The 16,153-nt window shown below is 38.9% G+C and overlaps 2 protein-coding genes across 3 annotated transcripts; one reads left to right on the top strand and one right to left on the bottom strand.

Moving 5' to 3' along the window:
* Positions 1–7,834: 7,834 nt before the first annotated feature.
* On the top strand, positions 7,835–12,069 carry DOT3 (Phototropic-responsive NPH3 family protein). Of its 2 annotated transcripts, XM_089043947.1 has the most exons (7): positions 7,835–8,050; positions 8,253–8,322; positions 9,316–10,211; positions 10,334–10,592; positions 10,667–10,795; positions 10,985–11,029; positions 11,543–12,069. In XM_089043947.1, exons 1-7 carry the CDS (start codon positions 7,923–7,925, stop codon positions 11,906–11,908), a joined length of 1,893 nt encoding a protein of 630 aa, XP_088900073.1. In that variant the 5' UTR covers positions 7,835–7,922; the 3' UTR covers positions 11,909–12,069. The 2 variants fall into 2 exon arrangements, with proteins under 2 accessions (XP_088900073.1, XP_088900074.1); XM_089043948.1 differs by lacking the exon at positions 10,985–11,029.
* A 347-nt stretch (positions 12,070–12,416) lies between these two features.
* On the bottom strand, positions 12,417–13,225 carry LOC103332978 (Ribosomal protein L23/L15e family protein). Its single transcript, XM_008235770.3, has one exon. The coding sequence runs from the start codon at positions 13,097–13,099 to the stop codon at positions 12,602–12,604; it is 498 nt and encodes a 165-aa protein (XP_008233992.1). The 5' UTR covers positions 13,100–13,225; the 3' UTR covers positions 12,417–12,601.
* Positions 13,226–16,153: the final 2,928 nt, after the last annotated feature.

The following is a 16,153-nucleotide window of genomic DNA, read 5'->3' as shown; positions in this document are numbered from 1 at the left end:
TGAGTTGTTTGTTTGATTGATGACTTGAGTGTTGGATTGATTGTTGTTGTGTTTGTGTGTTGTTTGTGTTGGTTGATGACTTGAGTGTTGGATTGATTGTTGTTGTTTTTATGTTTGTGTGTTGTGGCTCAATGAGCTTTGGTTGCTTCAGTGTTTTGAAGGTTTTTTGAGATCAAGTGATCATTTTGAGTTTTTGGTTTTTGATTGATTTTTTGGTTGTCCCTTACCCTGTTCACTCCTTCTTGTATTTATAGTAAACTGTTTCTTCTCTGGAGTAGGGTGATTGTGTTTATTTATTGGGCGGCAAAGATATCTCCCCCCTTTTTCTCTTCTTTAATGGAAGGAAAGAAAATAGGATTTCTTCAGTTTTGGCAGATAGGCTCTCAAATAGGCAATCACTTCCCTGATTTTCTTGAAAAGGAACCTAATCCCTTTCCCAATTTCTACTGCCCCTTGTGATATTTTACCCGTGATGGTTAGTTTGATTCCTTTTCTGGACAGCTCCCTGCTTTCCTGCTTATCCCTCTCTGAGATTGTAACTTGCTTATCTCCTTGGGAGAATTACCTTCTCTGAAAGGACAGAAGAAAAATCTCTGAATATATATATATATATATGTATGTAAGAGGGATTTGATCTTCAGTTTTTTCAGAATCAACTTGATGTCATGAACCCTTCAATCACTTCTTCTATGACCGTCGCCATTGCTGACTTTCTTTATCCCAGAGATGTCACGTGGGATTGTTCCTATTTCTGGGCTCCCTCTTCCTATTATATTGGGCCTGTGAGGCCCAAATCAATTGTTTGCTCGATGAGCCTTGGTTTGAACTCTTACAGTTTTGGGCTTCCATCTTTCTTTGATTTTTTGCGGCTTTATTCAGGCCTAATTTTTTTGGGTGTGTCAATTTTGGCCCAAACACAATCAGTAGGCTGCCCTACCCTTCTTGAGGATCAAGCCACACGTAATTCTTTCTTACATTCTTGACACATATTGGTTCGTTATTTTGTAATCGATTTAACTATCCATAAAACATACTATAGGGTGACATTTCGAGTATCCAGGACTCCGTTTTAAGATCCGTCAAATCTGTACGATCCTAGAAATACCTAGATTAACATACTTGAAAAAGCGCTATCCAAGCGGTTCAAACGTCGGATCCAGAAATCGCATAATAGGCGAGATCCGTTCGAGGTTCAAACATTATCCAAATTAAGATCTGCGAAATCCTATGAGCTCGTGAGGACTAGGAGATTATTTTAGGACTGAGTGTGGTCCCCACCCTGCTGCCCACGCGCCGCCACACGCTGGCAGCACATGGTGCCTAAAGCGATAACACCTCTCCGGAAAAACTCAACAACTAGGCTCAAGACTCATATCCTAAGTATAACACCTCATTTGGAGCCACTTTTGTTCTTGGACCTACCCCAAAAAGTGGCCGAAAATGGCCGAAACAGTACCCCAAAAATTTGTCAAAACCTAGGTTTCGAAATCGTTCTCCTACACGTGAAATTAACCAATTCCTATCCAACAGGCAGCTAGAGCTCGAGAAATAGGTGAGAAACCATACCTCACTCATCAGAAATGGTGGCGGATGACGGAGAACGAGCGCTGAAATTTTCTCTCGAAACCGATCGGGTTTCGCAAAAATCCGACGGATTCCGCGGTTTCGAGGCTTGGCGAGAAGGGAAGAGAAAGCTTCCTGTTCTTTTCGATCCGGTCCCTAGGCGGAGATGAGTGTGGCGGCAGCGGTGGCTTGGAGAAGCCACCGGTGGAAAAAAGTATCGGGGGCTCAGTGCGCCGGGAAGAGAGAGAGAGCGGGGTTTTAAAATCTAATTTTCTTCGTTATAATTCGATTCGAGCCTAATACGCGTCTACGACTCGTTTCGTGCTCTACGTAACGGTGTAAGTGAAATGGTAAATTATTGCTCACTCAAAAGGTCAACCTTTCCTTTACTAAATTAGTCCCAGGGCAAAATTGTCATTTCTTCTCACTATTTTAATAATTAAATATTAATTAAGATTCGGGTTGTCACAATCTACCCCCTTATAAAAATTTCATCCTCGAAATTTACATACCAAACACTCAAAAAAGTGAGGGCACTGGGTCCGCGTCTGCTACTCGGGTTCTCACATATGCTCCTTTAGAATTGCACTCACCATTTGCCTCTCAAAAACTAAATCTATAGGGCAATCAATAAAATCTGAGGGCTACACATTTATATCTGAATACCTGAGCTGGCTTAAGGAAATATAAAACTTTGAACTGAATTTCTGATAAATTTAAAACTCTTCTGCCATGAATCTAATATTTAGCTAACATTCATTTCTCCCTCTGAGTGTCTGATACCTATCTAATGCTAGGCATAAAAGACTAGTCTGTCCTTTTAACTGAAATTAACTGAAATTCTAGTATGACTCCTACCGAAAATTCGGCAGAATCTCCCCTGTAAACAGAACATTTCCCAAAAATATTCTATCTATAAAACAAGTATGTATATTTATATAACTCATCTGCCATCATGCATTAAATCATATCCAAGCAATCAAACATCATAATATTTTGGCATCAGGCCATAACAATTCAAATAATTCGATCTACTAATGAAATTCATGTCAACTTTTAGATTAGCAATGATACTCTGACAATCTCAAACATCCTGACTCATGCATTCTTACTTATGCACTACTTATCAAATAGTAATTCTGCTGAAAAACACTGAATGTAAAACTCATCATGTTCTGTAATCCTAGCTGGACTCAGGAGACATCGTCAACTGATCCGCAATTCAGCTCTCACGGTCTGAATAATTGTAAAACTCGTGGGGCAAAATATGTTGGAAATACTGGAACTGTTTACTATCGTGTTCAATAATAAAAATTTCAATAATAAAAATTTCAGGTCAACAATTTAAATAACTGAAATAAAATAATTGAAAGCAGACTGGATCAAAATAAAATGAAATAAACAAACTCTGAACATATCTAATAAATTTAAAACTCTGCTGCCATTAATATGCTATTTAGCTAGAATTTCCTTTTCCTGTATCCATAAAGGATATCCCACTCGACAGCATAATTTAAATGAAGAACTAAAAACATTTATGTCAAGTAATCATGCTCGCAAAACCATAACCATCAATTCCTCGTGACACCAAAGGTGACACGTCATGACCTGAAATCCTCGCTCTCACGGTTTGGATAACTCTAAGACTCGTGGGGCAAAATATGCTAGAAATACTTGAGCTGCTTAATACCATATTTAATAATAAAAAAATGATTATCAGCAACTTAAATAAAATAAAATAAGGTAAATTAAAGCAAACTTAATTAAAACAAAATAGACAAGCTCTTGTATTGAACTCATTAAAAATTCGTAAGTAACCATGTATATATATATATATATATTTCCATATAGTACTTGTGATGTTGAAAGAAAATAATGATAACTGTATAAAATCCTTAATTTAGTTTAAAAGCATCTCAAACTGAAATCCTCTCCACCTAGGTGTACCCCCATATTTGATCCGTCAATTCCTGATATCCGTCAATTCCCCTCGCATCACCATTGGTGACAAGTCCTCGCAGGTCTCGTTGACACAAAGTCAATCCGAGCTGCAACCTCGCAGGATTCAGGGGACCTTGGTCAACCTGATCCGCGTCTTGGCAGGTCTCGGGGCGGCTGAGCCGCAATCCTTGCAGGTCTCAGGGGGCCATTAGCCAGCCTGAGCCGCTATCCTAGCACCACACGGTTCGAGCATCCCCAAAACTCGTGGGGCAATATCATAACAACTATAAACTGGCACCACATGGTTCAGGCATACCCGAAACTCGTGGGGCAAAATAGCCAACTGTCTCAAGGCAACTGGGGGTACGCTGTGGTGGGTTTGAAAACCATAATCTGTTATTTACATAAACTTTCAATAAACTGGTTGTCCACTAAACATAAAATATATATATATATATACACACACCAAAATCTGATGAAAACCAAAAATTAAATTTCTTCCTCTTCAACTCCTGAATAAGCATCAACTCCTTAGCTAGTTGGTTAACCACCTTACTCTCTGCTGAGCATATCATTCTAATAATAAATTTATACCCTTACAACACAATTAAACATATGAACAAATATAAAGGTGATGAATAAACCGATAATTAAATACTGATCTTGCTAAACCTCAGTTCTCGACATATAAGCATATAATAACATGTATAACAAGTTTTTCAAATGAAAACCTCAACAAATTTTTCAAACTCTTCTGGATACATGTTTACCCAGTCACACCAACAAGATAAAATAACATAAGAAAAGTCCAGCAATTCCTCAAAATAAGGATGCACAAGTAATGCAAAGTCTACAAGAAGTTAACCTAATGCTCTGACACCAATTGAAACGACCTGACCCAATTTCCACTTTGGAATGCGGGTGAAACTGCTTAAAATCGACACAGTAACCGTGGGTCGTAAAGACCAAAATGCCAAAAAAGCGATAACACAAACTCGGGGCCTAACTCGTGGCTGCGCCGACAATCAGTAGGCTGCCTACGTACCCTTCGAGGATCAAGCCACACGTAGTTCTTTCCTCTGTTCTTGACCGCAATCGTTCGTTATTTTGTAATCTGGTTTAACTATTCGTAAAACATACTCTAGGGCTGACATTTCTGGAGTATCCAGGACTCCGTTTTACGATCCGTCAAACACTATACGATCCTAGAAATACCTAGATTAACATACTTGAAAAAGACTGCTATCCAACGGTTCAAACGTACCGGACCCAGAAATCGCATAATAGGCGAGATTCGTTCGAGGTTCAAACATTATCCGAATTAAGATCTGCAAAATCCTACGCGCTCGTGAGGACTAGGAGATTATTCTAGGACTGACTGTGGTCCCCACCTTGCTGCCCACGCACCGCCACACGCGCTGGCAGCGCATGGTGCCTAAAGCGATAACGCCTCGCCGGAAAAACTCAACAACTAGGCTCAAGACTCCTATCCTAAGTATAACACCCTGTGTGGAGCCATTTTTGTTTTTGGACCTACCCCAAAAAGTGGCCGGAAATGGCCGGAAGAGTAGCCTGAAAATCTGTCAAAACCTAGGTTTCGAAATCGTTCTCCTACACGTGAAATCAACCAATTCCTATCCAACAGGCAGCTAGAGCTCGAGAAATAGGTGAGAAACCATACCTCACTCATTAGAAATTGTGGTCGGATGACGGAGAACAAGCGCTTGAAATTTTCTCCCGAAATCGATCGGGTTTCTGCAAAAATCCGGCGGATTCCGGCGGTTTCGACCGGCTTGGCCGAAGGAATAGGAAAGCTTCCCAATTCTTTTCGATCCGGTCCCAAGGTAGGAGATGAGTGTGGCGGTGTCGGTGGCTTGGAGAACCCACCGGCTGGAGAAAAGTATCGGGGGCTCAGTGCGCCAGAGAGAGAGAGAAAGAGAGAGAAACGAGGGTTTTAAAATCTAACTTTCCAAAATTACCTTTTTGCCCTTGAGCATATTTTAACCGTATTTTCTTCGTTATAATTCCGATTCGAGCCTAATACGTGTCTACGGACTCGTTTCGTCGCGCTCTACGCAACAGTGTAAGTGAAATGGTGCGGTCAAAAGGTCACCCTTTCCTTTACTAAATTAGTCCCAGGGCAAAATTGTCATTTCTTCTCACTATTTTAATAATTAAATATTAATTAAGATTCGGGTTGTCACAATCCGGGACTTCGATTCACGATCTGTCGAATCCTACATAATCCTGGCAAAATCTAGATTAACATATCTGAAAGTGATCATGACCTAACGGTTCAAAACTATTGAACCCGGATAACGCACACTATGTAAAAGTCCGCTTAACACTCAAACGACGTCCGAATTGAGATCCGCGAATTTCTACACGCTCGTGAGAATACGAGGATCATTCTGAAACTGAGAGTGGTCCCCTCCAGACTGCCCACGTGCCGCCACACGCGCTTGCGGCTTGGGTGGCTTGAGAGATTTCCGGTGGCGGAAAAACTCCAAACTGCCGGCCCATACTCCTAACTTAGGTAAAACACCCAATTTGGAATCACTTTTGTTCTTGGACCTACCCCAAAAAGTGGCCGGAAGTGGCCCGAATCTTACCCTCAAAACCGGCTGAAACTTAAGTTGAGAATCGAACGATCTACGCTTGAAATTTATGATATCCTACCCAACCAGCAGCTAAGTTACGAAAAATACTTGGAAAACCATACCTCACTCGTCCGATTTGGTGGAGAATCGAGGGAACGAGCGATGAGAAAATCTGTCAAAACCCGCGCGATTTTCTGCGTTTTTCGGTGGCTACTGGCGGTGGTGACTGAGCTTGGTCGGACTTGGAAGAGGAAGTGGCGGTGGTTTGATTGGGTCCGGTCTCGTCGGCCGGAGTGGAGGGTAGCGGTGGTTATGGAGCTTTTAAGGAGACGGCTGGAGAAGGGACGCACGAGAGAGAAGAAGAAATTGGGGGAGAAGAGAGAGAAGCTGTGTTTTTAAAAATCTGGCTTGAAAAATTACCATTTTGCCCCTTGAAGTATTTTGACCGTAATTTCTTCGTTACAACTCCGCTTTGAGTCTACTCCGTGTCTACGGACTCGTTTCGTCGCGCTCTACCCAACGGTGCAAGTGGATCGGTCAAATTCTTCTCCAGTCAAAAGTCAACTTTCCCTTAATAACTTAGTCCAAGGGCAAAATTGTCCTTTCTCCTTAATAAACTAATAGTTAAATATTAATTAAGGTTTGGGTTATTACAATTGTCCACTTTCAGTTTGGCATTACTGTGTTGTGAAAATAATCGTTGTCAGATTTACTATGCTGGAAATCAACTGTGAGAGAAAATTGTTGGACGTTTGGTAAACTTTTTAAGGTTTTTTAGGTTTTAGACATAAATTTTTTTTCACTTTTGGAAAAAGCCAAAACTTTTTCAAAAAAGACAAAAAAACCACTCAACTTTCAAATCAAAGACATGCAAATGTATTGGATTCCTTAGGAAATCTAAAAATAAATAAGGGCATTTTTGTCCATTTTTGCTTCTTTTAAAATTTTTCTCTCTCCTTTTGCTTCTTTTATTAAAAATGTTGTTAATACTAATTCCTGCATAATCAGAAAATTCATGCATAATCATTAAACTTAGTACCCCTTCAAAACTGATTCCGTATAATTAAAAAATAAAAACACCTTATTAGCTGCTTTTCTCTATAGATTTTTCTCATAGCAATTTTTAACAATAAGTAATTTTCTCATAGTTTACCAAGCGGATTGGGCTTTCCAATTTTTTTTAAAAATCACTTATCACCCAAAATAAGCAATGTCAAATATGCACTAAAATCTGTCAACCATTTACAATCAGGATAGCTATAGAAAAGGGCAATGCTTTTGTGTATACGCGTATTTGGTTTGGGAATTTTTCTGACGAGGTGTTACTTAGATTGTGTTGATTTGTATGGGTTAAAAATCCATCGAGGAAATATTAATCCAACTTCTTTCGCATTGTTCTAGAGAAGTGTCATCCACATGCAACATTAGCGGACTAGATGTTACATCAACTCATACTTGATTATTCTTTGTGACCAAGAGATTCACAAAATTATGTAAGAGATTGTCTATATTCATAACCACACAACCATCTGTTGGTTGCTTCCATACTTACATGGCCGATAACTGACCTCTAAGAATAAGAGAGCCCACATTCCATGTCTCTTTCATAACACATTAACCAAATTAGTCTCTTGTGTCACAATCAGATCATGCAACAGTTAGAGGGAACTCCACCAACTCTCTTAAGAGTACATTGATCACAACCACAGACTCACTTCTCATGCATTTATTCAGATCACATCCCATTTTCTTATATCATGTTATTCATCCAAATGAAGTGTCACTCAAAAACATATCCAGCGAAGGAGTCAAGTCACCATGAAGAAGTCTCAAACTCTACCACAAACTCCTGAGAGCGATTACGAGGGCACTCAAAGACAAAGCATCGTAATTCCTTCCAAACACATCACCATAGCAAATAGCTTCGAAAAGAAAGAACACTCCTGGTACAACTACAATTGCATCATAGAATTGGCAAGAAACCCATTTTTATCATTAAAGATCTATACTATACTGCTCCTAGAGAAAATCTAGGCTAAAATATTATTTCTTTTGCAGAACATTCAATAACAACAGATTTGTGCACCTCCATATCCTATTCAACTGTTTCTCATCCCTCTCACTCTTTATTTTGGTGAATTCATGCAGGTTTATCACTTCTCATGTCCCAACAGACCTAACAATTCAAGTTCAAGATGTCACCTTTAACGTTCACAAGGTAACTACAAATCAAGACAAACATACTCAATAAGTTGATACCTAAAAGAGCTCATAAAACTTTGCATACAAGAAGTTTAGAGAAAATTGCAAGCAAAACCAAACTTCTTACATAATACACAATTCCAGTACAAATATACATAAACCACCAGAAATATTAAGTTCATCACATGCCTTCAATTTATGATCATAGTTATTCTAATAGAGATGCTAGGTTACATTCAAGATGATGTTTTTCCCAAACGGAACTGTTATTTGATCCATGTATTATAATTCAGAACAGATACATAGACCACATGCAAGAATTTTCCAGTGAATTAACCAGTACGTCCTGTCATCAAGGTACACTGAAATAACAGAGTACTTAGGAACCCTCCCTTTCTTTCTCTGTTGAAAATTTCTTAGTGTGGTTTCATAATATCAGAGCCATTTATTTTCCTCTTCTACATCAAAGCAAAACTAACCGTCGAAAAGCACATTTTCAAGTGAAGCTACTAGAGTGTTCTCTTTCTACCTTTCTGCTTGACCATGGGACAGCCATATAACTCTTTCCTAGTATCAATTCCTATAACTTATGTGCCAATCAAGGTAAAGTCAATCTAAACAGTACACGCTACACAATACTCAGTGCTTAAATTGAATCAACCAATTTTTTATTTTCATCACAATGTTTATGCCTTCCTATTTTGCACATACAGAATGCATGCCATATACTTTAAAAAAGAAAATTATCTACAAGGAGAACACACAGTGATTGAACCCAACAATTATAAAGCAATGATAGGTGACTGCATCACTTCCTACATTTGGACTTCATACAAATTATTGACAAACTTGCACACTAGCTTGAATGCCACAGCATGAACTTTGTCTTATGAATTCAATTTTGTACAGTACATTTCATAGGAACTAAATAATAATATGCAACCAGGGGAAAACACATGTATACAAAGTACTCAATTGGTTCCTGTTTCATTTCCATTTCTTTTTACAGTATCCCTTGATATCAAAATGTGGCTACATTGGTCGATTGGAATTTCAGCCTTCAATTTCAAATTTTGGCTATGACCTCAAGCTTGAAAGCTTCCCAGGTGGATCAGAAACCTTTGAAATCATTTTAAAATTTTGTTATGGTCTTCCAATGGACTTGAACCCTAACAACATAGCACCACTAAGATGCGCCTCAGAATTTCTAGAAATGACAGAAGATCTTCAAGATGGAAATCTCATTTCTAAGACTGAAGCTTTTCTCACATTTGTAGTCCTTTCTTCGTGGAAAGACACCATTACTGTACTTAAATCTTGTGAAACTCTATCTCCATGGGCTGAAAATCTTCAAATCGTCAGAAGGTGCTGTAACTCAATTGCTTGGAAGACTTCCAGAGTAAACATTGTCGGAGATACAGACTGTCAAGAAGGCTGGTGGTTTAATGAAGTGGCTACCTTTCGAATAGATCATTTCATGAGGATTATAACAGCAATAAAGGCAAAGAGTACAAGACCAGAAGTTATAGGTAAATGTATCATGCACTATGCAGAGAGATGGTTGACAGGCATGCATGTGGAGTTTGAAGGACTAAGAGGATACGGGTGCGGAAAAAATGACCTCCAGTTCAGTGTATTGAGTAGGTGTAAAGAGGATGGGGGTTACGTACACAGCAAGGAGCAAAAAGCAATTATTGAAAGCCTAGTGAGCGTACTTCCTCCTCAAAATGAAGCTGTTTCATGTAAGTTCTTATTGAGGATGTTAAAGATGGCCATGCTGCACTCTGCATCACCAGCTTTGATTTCAGAGCTTGAAAAGAGAGTGGGGATGATGTTAGAAGATGCCAACGTGAATGATCTGTTGATTCCTAGTTGCAATAATGCAGATCAAGGGAAACTAGTTAAGTGAGTATTCTACATTCTTTATTCAGTCAGATTCAACAACATAATTACAACAGAATCCTTCGAAGAAGTCAATTGATAACCAACACTCTTGTTCTTGTTAATTTTCATAATGTGTAGTACAGTTCACCTGAAGAATGCACAATGCACGACACTGAAGTCGTGCAAAGGATTGTGGAATATTTCTTGATGCATGAGCAGCAAGGACAGCAACAGAAGACTGCTAGAATCAATGTTAGTAAGCTGTTAGACAACTACCTAGCAGAGATTGCCGAAGACCCAAACCTCTCCATAACCAAGTTTCAAATATTGGCTGAATTACTGCCAGAAAATGCAAGGACATGTGATGATGGTCTATACAGAGCCATTGATACCTACCTCAAGGTTACTTTTTCACCTGTTTCTCTACTTTACACCTAAAGCAATTTGTAACCTAAAATCTAACCCCTTTTTTTCAGACCCATCCTTCACTACCTGAGCATAACCGGAGAAGGCTATGTAGAATAATGAACTGTGATAAACTATCGCTTGACGCATGCATGCACGCTGCACAAAATGATCGACTGCCTATGAGAACTATTGTCCAGGTAACATTTAAGAATCACACAAGAGGTTAAAACATAAATTTTGTATCATTGGTCCCTGCTGAAAATTAGTTAAAGAATTTAAGATATCAGTTATATTCTTAAGGAATCTAGGTCTTTTATCAAGACATATTTAGTGGCTTGCATTGGAATTAAATTATAAAGATACTTAAAGTTTATATGTAATAACAGGAAAAAGAAATGCAACCCAAGAACCTCTACCAACCACAAGCTAAGGTATTTATAATTTATACGCAGCATCACAAGGACACTAATAGAGAGGCTTTTGAGAAGAAGAAAATCAATGAGAACAAAAAAGGAAAAAGATTAACTATTACTACAGACTGCAATAAGCGCCCTTTTTGTTGTTGTGTAGCATTATTTTTTATGCACATTGAATTCATACTACAAACACATTGAGTATTTTTTCTATCTCCTCTACCTCCTCTATTTTTTATGCACATTGAATTCCCCCTTTTTATGACACCAAAAAATTTCAGAAACCATAATGCTTCTGAAAAATGGATTTCACAAAGGCATTCCTGTCAAAAGGGAAATAAAAAATTAATAGAAGATAGACCCTTAACTTAAACAGATGTAAAATCCTCACAAAGGCATACAAAATTAACTGAGCATTTGAAGACCATTTGATTTATCAGACATGGACCCCTTAATCTCAGTTCCAACCAGTATGTGTTCCATGAAAATTGGCATTTCTCACTAGAGGAAGAGAATATGAAACATGTGCAGGTGCTTTTCTCAGAACAAGTAAAGATGAGGACAGCAATGCAAGAGAAAGAATCACAAAGTGGCAATAACTCTGAACAGGAAGGGAACCACTCATCAACAGATGCAGAGATTAAGAATCTAAAAGCAGAACTTGAGGATGTAAAGATAAAGATGGCAGAGCTGCAGAGTGACTACTCTGAGCTGCAGCAAGAGTATGAAAGGATAGGCAGCAAGCAAAGGAATGTGTCGGGTTGGAGTTTGGGATGGAGAAAAATTAAGAACTCCTTCCATGCAAAAGTTGAGGGCAATGAAACTGGAGAAGGCCAACAAAGACCCAACCCAGCTGGCAGAAGACCCCCCTCCAGACGAAGGTCATCCATGTCCTAAATTATATTAATCTAGGAAGCCAAGACACCCCACACCATATGAGAGTTAAGCCTTTAAGAACACCATATCAACTGTCTTAGGGATAGTTGATAGTTTGTTATTGCTTGCCTATCCATAATGTATACACAAAAATAAATAAAGAGTAAAAAATGTCTGTAGTTTTCCTATTCTTACACATTAATTTTCTCCAAAGTAATTCTGCCTCCTATAGAACGTCTGGCAGACTACATCCTTTGCTACAACTACAAGCCTACAAGCTTTCAGCAATGGGTCACACGAGATGCCCAAGCAGCAACAAGTTTCTTCAGTCGAATGGAGGAGTACTTGGTAATTTTTTTCTGGTTACATTGATTATCAATCAAACAAAAACAAAAAAGTCGTGCAAGTCATATGTCATAATAATCCTATTAGAGGAGATAGGAAAAATACTCAATGCAAGTTTCCAATATGCTTCTATCCTCAACAATTTCAAACTTCACAAGTACTAATCACATATGAGCTTGCACAATTATTGGTAAAGTAAAAGATAATAACCATAAATATTATACTATTCTGCTACTTGAAAGCTAAATGCTCCAGTCCTATTGAAAGGTCTTCAAACATGGCCACAAGTTTTCACCAAACTTCAAATGTCATAAATTTCAAAATCCCAACAAAAAACATAAACCCAGTTCCAAAAGTCTTCAAACCTGCCTAGCGAAACCTCATGGTGCTCCAGGGAAATTTGGCCACACCGTCGCCGAAAACAGCAGAACCTTTGTCGTTCTTAACCCTCCGAGGTTCCTCCTTGTCCTTCCCGTAAAGCCAATGCTTCTCAGTTTCACCTTCTTCGACGACGCTGGACTTGGATTGCTTGCTCGTCTGCTTCCTCTCCTGTTCGACGACTCCAATCGGGTAGAGGTCCTGAGAGAGCGAGAGCGGGTTCTTGAGCGTGACGTAGGCCTTCTTGTAATTGGGTCTGGCGAACAATAGGCCACCGCGCTTCTTCTTCTTACCTTCCATGTTGAGCGTACGGACCTTTTCGACCTGGAAGCCGTAGAGGGATTCGAGGACGCGCTTGATTTCGACCTTGGAAGCTGATGGGATGGTTTTGAGAGCGATTTCTCTGATGTTAGTGAAGTTGGTGGGCATTAAGAGCTTGATGGGTAGGTTTGCGAAGTGAATTACCCTCCTCCCCAATCTACTTCCCATGACTGATTTTGTTTTCTGTCTTCTTCGTTCCCTTCTCTGTGATTTTGGAGAGTTTTTCGGATTGATTTTGAGAGGAGAGTGGAGATGGCGCTGCCCTGCCCTGCCCTTGTGTCAATTCTTCACTTCCTCACTCGGTTGCCATTTCTCTTGATGACCACTGCACTGGGCCGGGCCTAATTTGGTGATCGGCCCGAAAATTAAATCCGAATCCAATACGAATTTTATTCTTCAATAAAATACAAAAATTCTTCATTTATTCTTTTGGGGAAATGCTATGGTTAGGTTATCAATGGGTGTTAGTTGGATTGATCCAGATCTTTAGCGTGCTCCCATGTGGTCATAGATTTAAGCTTCCATAGTACCCGTGTGTGAGTTTCCCTTTGTCCTTCCTAACTTTGACAAATAAATGAATAAATTAATACATATCTTTTGCTACAGTTAGGATGGGCAATCGGTAAGCATTAGGTGTTAGGAGGTAGTTGTGGTAGTGTTGGTGGAGATAATGGTGGTGATGGGAATCTGGTAAAGTGGGCACTTATGTCCGGCGTAATTCATTATCATTGCGGACTTCATTGTCAAATGAATGATCGTACTACTCTTTCTTCCTCCTTAGAGCAACTCCACCCATTTGCCCTTAGAGCCACTCTAGTTGTAAAGCCCAGCCCAAGACTGGGAAAAAAATTTGCTTTCAGCGGCCCAAGCCGGGAGGGTGTGGGACCCACCAACCGGTGGCCGCCCAAGGCTACTTCCTCCCAAGGTCCAAAACGCGGGGTGGCGTCGAGCCGCGATAGCGTGTCTTGACTTTAGCGCGACGCAGTTCCAACATCTAGAAGACACGTGGCACGCCCCAAGGCTCCGATTTGGTTCTCTGACCTTCATCCAACGGTATCGTTTTCCAACAATAAAATTATGAAACAAAATCGAAATTTTAAAAAAAAAATACTAAAAAATACTTTAAAAATCTGATTTTTTTTTTCCTATAAATACCTATCAATACCCTTCACTTTCAACACTAATTCTCATACATTTTATTCTACTTCTACTATTACTCAACATTTTATTCACTCTTCACTCAACATTTTCATCTCTTTCACCTTGTATTTTTATTTTTTATTTTTATGGCTTCTTCTATCGAAACCGAAGGGGCATGGAGCACCATGGAAGATGTTTCTTTGTGTGAGGCTTGGCTCCGAGTTTGTCATTGTCCCGTGACAAGCAATGAGATGAAATTTTCCATATGTGGAAAAAAATTCATGCCGAATTTTGCGAAAAAATTCTGGAGTCGCCTCGTACGGAAATGGCATGGTCGAGTAGGTGGAAACTTCTCAACAAAGAGATGGCCAAATGGAGAGATGCCTTGGCAAAAGCAATGAACTTGTATAGAAGTTGGGAAAATCGTACTAACGAGGTAAGTATTTTGTAATTTTCGTTTTATTAAGTTTAATGTCCTATATATATATATATATGTTGTTAATATTTATTGCATTTTCAATATTTTGTTAATATTTCTTGCATTTTCAATATGTTGTTAATATTTCTTGCATTTCCAATTGTTTCTTCATATTTCTTGCATTTTCAATATGTTGTTAATATTTATTGCATTTCCAATTGTTTCTTCATATTTTTTGCACTTCCAATTTATTTGTAAAGTTAATTGCATTTCCATTATTTTATTTTATTTTGTTACTTGCATATCCAATATATTTTAAATATTTCTTGCATTTCCATTTTTTTGTTAAATAGCTTATTCAAGCACAGATGTGGTTCGGTGCAACCGGGGGTGGCAAAAAAAGTTTCACCCATCATGAATGTTGGGAGGTGGTCGAATATTGTAAACGCTTTATAATTATTCCCACGGGTCCCGATATTGTGTTAAACGAGACGCCTCTCCGTGATTCAACGACATCGGATTCACCTCTCGATTCCCCTATGAGTGAAGACTCACCCATCCAAAAGGAACCGAGGCCTATTGGCCAAAAGGCTGCGAAGGCAAAGAAAGCGGGTAATTCAAGCAATCATAATTCAAAGTTTTTGAAGGAAATTGCAAGGTAAAACGCCATAAGAATTGAAATGGAGGAGAAACGCCAATATATGGAGGTGGCAATTCAAGCCGAGTGTGCACGAGAAAATGAGTATTTGCGCAAAAAAGATATGGAGAAGACGGATCGGGAAACTATGGCGATGGATACAAGCCATATGTCCCCTGAAACAAAACAATATTGGAAGCTAGAACGAAGGGATGTTGTGAGAAGAAGACTTTTCCAGGATGATGGGCCTAGCAACACGAATTGGTTAAATGATCAAGACCATTAAATTAGTTGGCATACCTTTTATGTATTTTTATTTTTCATGTTTTGTATTAAAGTTGGTGTACTTCATGTATTTTATTTTAGTAGTAGTAATTCTTAATGACTTGTATTGGATTTCTTTATTTAATAAACAAAGCATTCAATAAAAAACTATTTTATTCAATATATTCCATACATCAAACAAAACATAATTCAAAATTTAAAAAAACTACAAACAAGGCACAATAATAAATAAAAAAACAACACAACCAAACCATAAGCAATAAAAAACAACACAACCAAACCATAAGTAAATAAAACATAACCAAAGCATCTATACTTCATCATTCATCTTCATTCTCGCTCACAGCCCATAGATGCTCCATCAAGTCAAGTTAACGTCTTTAATGAATATACGAAGATTGCATCTATGTATATCGATCTATCATCCGGGTCATGAAACGATCGTCTCTCACCAACGGTTCCGGCTCAAACGGTTCTCCACTTGGCCCCATAGGCCTTTCATAAATCCGGGTCAAGGCCGTGTTCATTGGATCCGATTCATAGACCTCTACAACATCATAATCGTACTCATCCTGCACAATCATATTATGGAGGATGATGCAAGTTATCATAATGCTTCGGAGGATCTCCTCATCAAACATACGGGCCGCACCTCGAGCAATCAACCACCGAGCTTGAAGGATGCCAAAACACCTTTCGACATCTTTCCTGTATCCCTCTTGATATGTAGCAAACAATTTTT

Source organism: Prunus mume, linkage group LG1 (assembly GCF_029339155.1).
Source record: "Prunus mume cultivar Tortuosa linkage group LG1, ASM2933915v1, whole genome shotgun sequence".
Classification (NCBI taxonomy): domain Eukaryota; kingdom Viridiplantae; phylum Streptophyta; class Magnoliopsida; order Rosales; family Rosaceae; genus Prunus; species Prunus mume.
The sequence above is the reverse complement of the archived record's forward strand: the minus strand, read 5'-3'. Positions and strand labels throughout refer to the sequence as shown.

Bases quoted from the DNA above. Each gene is read 5' to 3' on its own strand.
- DOT3 (XM_089043947.1), top strand. From the start codon at position 7,923: ATGAAGAAGTCTCAAACTCTACCACAAACTCCTGAGAGCGATTACGAG. The intron at 10,212-10,333 runs GTGAGTATTCTA...TGTGTAGTACAG, and splicing joins GATCAAGGGAAACTAGTTAA to TTCACCTGAAGAATGCACAA. The intron at 11,030-11,542 runs GTATTTATAATT...AAACATGTGCAG, and splicing joins TCTACCAACCACAAGCTAAG to GTGCTTTTCTCAGAACAAGT.
- LOC103332978 (XM_008235770.3), bottom strand. From the start codon at position 13,099: ATGGGAAGTAGATTGGGGAGGAGGGTAATTCACTTCGCAAACCTACCC.